General features: G+C 37.5%; 1 protein-coding gene across 1 annotated transcript in view; it reads right to left on the reverse strand.

Annotated features, from left to right (window-relative positions):
* Positions 1–5,405, reverse strand: part of stk17al (serine/threonine kinase 17a like) — a 31,048-nt gene extending 25,643 nt beyond the window's left edge. Inside the window, exon 1 of the mRNA XM_057817343.1 lies at positions 5,092–5,405. Within this exon, the coding sequence (XP_057673326.1) occupies positions 5,092–5,207 (116 nt within the window). The 5' untranslated portion in view covers positions 5,208–5,405. The remainder of the gene's footprint in view (positions 1–5,091) is intronic.
* Positions 5,406–6,918: the final 1,513 nt, after the last annotated feature.

Genomic DNA, 6,918 nt, shown 5'->3' on the forward strand with positions numbered 1-6,918 from the left:
TAAGGTCCGAATGAAACCTTTTCTTCAAATTTGTAAAAAGAAAAGTCAAAATAAATATGTGTAATAAGCGCTCAGATATCTATAACCCTTGCTATATCCTGTTTGTTTTTTCATGGAACCTGCAGATGCATGTGTTGATTTGCATCCATCATTTTTTTTTTCAAAAAGAAATGTCAAAACTCTGAATTAGTCTCAAAATCATGAAATTTTAGGTGTATCAAATGTGATACATACGGCAATATAGTTTTTTTTTTGTTTTTTTTTACAAATTGTTCAAACACATGTTCCCACAAAAAAACGACTAAATATACCTATAAACTAAACTACGACTGTAAAAAAACATTAGCTCAAACAAAAACTTGCCTTATGTTGGTCTTAACAGGGAGCAGCTGGATTCAGCCATGTTAAAGGCGTTATGTCATATTCACTGTTGCCACTAGAGGGCAATGTATCCACTCAAATCAATAAAACTAAATGAAAACACTTTCAAAACAAACCATTACAATGCCACTCTAATCAAACAAATACTCAAATAAACAAAACTTGATTCGAAGCTTTTTTCTTAATCGAATAACTTGAGTTAATCGATTAATCGTTGCAGCACTAATCAAAATCTTCTATTAGAATATTGTCTACGTTAGCTCACTGACTCCCATTGACGGCGCTAGACATCTAATTCATTTAGACTGGATTGGACGTCTATCACTGTCAATGGCACTGAAACCCGAGGGTTAACAGTACAGTCTTTTGTAGGCACTGACAAAACACTTCCTTTTGATTTTTGGGCCACTGGCGGGCCACTTCCTGTCGATTTTTGGGCCACTGCCTCATCATTTCCTGTTGATTTTGAGACACTTGCAGGTCACTTCCTGTTGGTTTTGAGTCACATGCTATTCAGTACCCCGAAATCAACACGAAGTGACCCGCAAATCATCCAAAGTAAATACTAAGTGGCACGTCAATGCCGGGTCAATTAACAGGTTACTTCCTGTTTAATTTTAGGCCACTGCTGCGTCACTTCCTGTTTAATTTTGGGCCACTGCCGCGTCACTTCCTGTTGATTTTTGGATCACTGCCGGGTCGCTTTCCGTTGGTTTTGAGTCACATGCTATTCAGTAACCAAAAATCCACACGAAGTGACCCGCAAATCATCTAAAATCAACAGGAAGTGACACGTCAATGACGGGTCAATTGACAGGTCTCTTCCTCTTGATTTTGGGCCACTGCCGCGTCACTTCCTGTTGATTTTGGGTCATTGACAGGTCACTTAATCTTGATTTTGGGTCATTGACAGGTCACATCTTCTTGGTTTGGAGTTACTTGCTATTCAGTAACCGAAAATCAACAGGAAGTGACCCGCAAATGCCCCAAAATCAACAAGAAATGACTCAAAAATTAACAGAAAATGGCGTGAAATGCCCCAAAATGAACTCATTGCCGGGAGTTGGCTGCCACTGACGGCTTTAGACATCCAATTCATTTTGACTGGGCGGGTCAAAGATAGATTTGACGTCACGCGCCGTCAATGGCACTGAAATGTAGCAGTCAAAGCCAGTCTTCCCGATTTTGGGGGCATTTATCGGTCACTTCCTGTTGATTTCGAGTCACTTCCTATTCATTTGGGAACACTGTCGAGTCACTTCCTGTTCAGTAACCCAAAACCAACAGGAAGTGACCGAAAATCTGCTGAAAATGACAAAAAATACCCCAAAATGAACTCATTTCCTGGCATTGTCTTCCACTGACGTCCACGGATGTCCAATCCATTTGAACGGGGAAGGTCATTCGCTGCCACCCTACCATTTCAAATGGTTTGGACGACGTTTAGCAATAAAGATGAAAACAGCTTGCTTTTCTGTTTATTATTTGTATCCAAGAATATTGTAGAATGATTTTCTGACCAATATATCGATAATTGTTTTATCACCATATTGTGAGCCTTGTATAGCAAATATTATCGTATTGTAGGCTCCCCAGAAGTTCTCACCCCTAGATGGCAAAACCCAGCTAACGGCACAATCATGTCACACTGATATCATCAGAAAGAGATTCACTCATCCTATCAGATACCTCGTCACAAACAACTTTTCGCAACAATAGCATGTCATCATCATTTTGCCAATGTTTGTCAAGTGTCTCTGTTGAGAAACTGACTTCCTGCGGCGTTTTACGCCATGACAAATCAGAGGCCCACGTGCACGTACGCATTCACGTGTTCCTGTTTTTCCACAACAGAGGGCCCCATGATGTTCTCGCCACAACGTATATAGTGGAGCCGACAGGGTCGCGTTTAATATCCGGCTGTAAGCAAGCTTTAATGTACTCAACATCTCCCTGCAAAGACACACACTATAGACTTAATGTGATTATGAGTGCTGATTTCAAGCTGATGTTGCAGGAACAAAAAACACAGGGGGCAAAGGTTTAAGGTCTGTTCGCCGAGGGGGGAAGATGTTCTTGCTGCTCGGTCAAGAACTTTAGAAGCTTCTGAACATACAACTAGGGCTGCAGCTATCGATTATATTAGTAATCGATTAATCAATGAACTAGTTAGTTCGAATAATCAAGTAATCTTGTAAGGAACATAAAATGTAATATAAGCACGTATTAAAAAAAAAAAAAAAAAAAAAAAATCAGGATGCAAGTACAACAAAAGACCAATTGGCTAACTAACATTACAAAAGTCCGCTAGCTTAAATGCTATAAAATATTCCCACAAAAACGGCTAAATAGATATAAACTAAATTACGAATGCATTTAAAAAAAATCATTAGCTCAAACAAACACTTATCTTATGTCGGTCTTAACAGGGAGCAGCTGGATTCAGCCATGTGAAATGAGTTATGTCATATTCACTGCTGCCACTAGAGGGCAGTGTATCCACCCAAATCAATAAAACTAAAGGCAAACACTTTCAAAACAAACCATTACATTGCCACTCTAATTAAACGAATGCTCAAAGCAGCAAAATTTTAATTAGTCTTTTTTCTAATCAAATTACTCGAGTTAATCAAGTAATTGTTGCAGCACTACACACAACACACAAAAGGTCCTCTCATAATACCACAGTGTGTCTTTGCCAAATGGCTACGGCTTCATTTCTCTATTTAGCCTGTGCGTTCAATGCAGTATAAATAAATACATAAATAAAACAAATAAGGCTCTAAGTACAGAAAACAAACAATTAGCTACCTTCCATAGCAAAAGTCCGCTAGCTTAAATGCTATAAAATGCTACCATTTCTTTTTGACGATGCTCTTAGCAAATTGTTCAAACACATTCCCACAAAAAATGGCTAAATACACCTAAAAACTAAATTACAAATGCATAAAAAAACATTGTATCAAACAAGAATTTGCCTTATGCTGGTCTTAATAGGGAGCAGCTGGATTCAGCTATGTGAAATGAGTTGTCATATTCATTGTTGCCTCTAGAGGGCAGTGTATCCACCCAAATCAATTAAACTAAATGCAAACACTTTCAAAACAATCCAATACAACGCCACTTTAATTAAATACTTAAAGCAGCAAAATTTTATTTGAATTTTTTTCCCTAATCAAATTACTCGAGTTACCGTAATTTTCGGACTATAAGGCGCACCTGACTATAAGTCGCCACCCACTAAATTTGACACGAAATCAACACTGTTGTCATCCAACATGCCTCCTGACGTGCATTGCGGCGCTTCAGATGTAAATAACAATCAAAATTCATGTTCTGTGTTAATTATTTCTTCACTTACTGTTCCAGTTGTTTCATGAACTGCTAGTTCTGGTTTTTGGTAACACTTTATTTGACAGTGGCACAATAACACTGCCATAAAACCATCATAATTATGAAATGACACTGCCATGAGCATTAATGAATGCTTTTGACAGATGTCCTTTTCTGTCGTCCGGCAAATTATCCCACTTTTTAATGGATGTAAAGATCTGAGCTGGAAATAAATGGGGTTAGTGACATAATTTATAATGTCATTAATGCCCATGATAGTGTCATGTCATAATTATGACTGTCTTATGGTAGTCTTGTGATGCCGCTGTCAAAGGAATAAGAAAGTGTTCTCTATTAACCCAAACAAGGTTCAAAATGAGGGAACAACATACACAGGTCCTCTCATAATACCACAGCGTGTCTCTACCAAATGGCCATCGCTTCATTTCTCTATTTAGCCTGTGCGTTCAATGCAGTCATGAGCTCATACTCTATTTTAAAAAACCGTGAGAGGAACTTTCTAAAATTTGCATCACACCTCAAGGGTATGATATATTGAAAACAAGTTAGAAACAGAATCACACTTTATAATTTCTACATCTATGACCATGTCAATGAGACAAAATGAAGTCATCTGTATTGATAGCATTCACATATTGGTTAGTAAGGTGGGCATGAACGGAAAACGTACCAGAAATATTTTGAATACACTGTGGTTAACAAATCAGCCTTGACAGTTCTGACATGAGAGTTTGAAAACAACACAGAATCTCTCATGTAACTGTAATTTGTAACTGCTTGGGTTTTCTCTGGCTTCCTTCCAAATTCCAAAAATGTTCAGCCACTGCAAATTGCCCTTAGGTATTCAAGTGAGAATGCTTGTTTGAATGACTACCAGTCTATCCTCCAGTCTAGATTCATCTTGGTTCAAATGAGACAGGCTGATTGAGTGGATGATTTCACCTACCAATGACAGTCATAGAAGTCCAATTTATTTTGACTGCAGTAATCACTGTCGAATTGAATTGGACGTCTATCAAAGTCAAAGCCAGTGAAACATGATCACTCAATACCAGCCATACCAATTAAATTGGAGTTCATCTCCATCACTTTCAATGGCAGTGAATTGATAATAGATTGATGGTAACTCAAAACAACTCTAAATTCACTAGTGCCGCACAAATGGCTTTCAAAATAAAAATTTCCACATCATTTTCAGCATCAAACCAACACACAAAATTCTCCTCCACGCGTCTCATTCACACGTGCCCGTCGGAAACGGACTAATATGATTAACACAATCACATTAGCTCCCAAAGCGGCGTGGGACTTCCATTCAAGCTTTAGTTGCAATCACAGTGAAAGACAAGCACTTACCGGCCCAGTTCTTTGGCAGCCAGCTCATAATTGGCCGCGAAGGGATCCGATCTTATCCTGGTGTGGATTTTTGCCACCATTCCGCTCTTGTTGTCCATCGTCGCCGCGCTGAGCATCGTTATCAAAGTTCAAATACGCTTTCTAAGGGTAAAACAAAAATGCTAGGGTTTTAGGTAAAGCTGAGCATGGTCATAAAAGATGTCACAGCGTCAAACGGAGTGAGTGTAATCCAGGTGACAAACTGCAGTAAAGTGTGTGACTGACTACTGTTTAAATTGGTCTCTGACTTGCTCTACTCATTCCGTTTAATAAACGGCTACCGCTGCCCCGCCTTTCTAACATACGTCACCAAACGAAAGCCAATCAGCGTCCGGGTAATAGGCAGAAAAGGGCGGGGTCAAATTGTGTGCAAGTTACCAGCTGGTTGTGAGGCGTTCAGGTCACTCGAGTTGAAAGCTAGCTAATAGTTCTAAAGACTTTTCTGTTTTGGTTCAAGGGTGTAAGTCAGGGGTGTCCAAACTTTTTGCAAAGGGGGGCAGATTTGTTGTGGTAAAAATGTGGGGGGCCAACCTTGGCTAACATCCTATACATAGAACAATATATCTGGGCAAATTTTAGCAAGCCATTCTGTGTGTCATATTTGCTTTATTATAGGGCTGTCAAACGGTTAAAATTTTTAATTGAGTTAATTACAGCTTAAAAATTAATTAATCGCAATTCAAACCATCTATAAAATATGCTATATTTTTCTGTAAATTATTGTTGGAATGAAAAGGTAAGACACAAGACTGATATATACATTCAACATACAGTACATAAGTACTGTATTTGTTTATTATAACAATAAATCAACAAGATGGCATTAACATTATTAACATTCTCTTAAATCAATCCATGGATAGAAAAACTTCTTCTAGTTCTTAAAAGATAAATGTTAGTACAAGTTATAGTAACTTTATATTAAAACTAGGGCTGTCAAAATTATCGCATTAACGGACGGTAATTAATTTTTTAAATTAATCACGTTAAAATATTTGACGCAATTAACGCACATGTCCCGCTCAGACAGTATTCTGCCTTTTGGTAAGTTTTACACAAGGCTTTTTGTGCTGTCAAACAGCGAACTCTTGTGGTCGCTTTGCGACATGGTTTATTGTTTTCTTTCCAGTTCAATATGGCTGCACGACATCTCGGGCTGACGCCTACGTTGTAATGTTGTGCTTATATGATCCTTGGACAAGATTTGTCCGTAAGTATGGTTGTTGTAAAGAATGTACATATTATGTTAGTAAGCGAAATGTTATATTTTTTGTATGAGACGCTTTTTGTTTATGTTTAGTGAACTTGTATAGCGTGCTAAGCTAACGTTGTTGCTAATGCAATGCTTGTGTACTTTTTTTTGTAGTTTTACGACGGTCTAAAGAGGACAATGGTTTGAGGTCATTTTATTAATAAATCAGATGAAAAAGGAAGAAGTCTGATTATTAAGGCGTCGTTCACTAGCTGTCTAGCTTTGGAAAAAGTAGACGCTTCGGAGTGAGGACGGCATAGACAGATTTAAATGACAGTAGAGTGAAATGCCCACTACAGTCCTTATATATGTTACGCCTGTAACATATATAATATGTATACATATGTATATATATATATATATATATATATATATATATATATATATATATATATATATATATATATATATATATATATATATATATATATATAAACATATACATATGTAATACATATATATGTTATATATGTTATGGCTTACGTATGTTGAATGTATATATCCATCTTGTGTCTTATCTTTCCATTCCAACAATT

This window comes from Corythoichthys intestinalis, chromosome 16 (genome assembly GCF_030265065.1).
Source record: "Corythoichthys intestinalis isolate RoL2023-P3 chromosome 16, ASM3026506v1, whole genome shotgun sequence".
NCBI classification, from domain to species: domain Eukaryota; kingdom Metazoa; phylum Chordata; class Actinopteri; order Syngnathiformes; family Syngnathidae; genus Corythoichthys; species Corythoichthys intestinalis.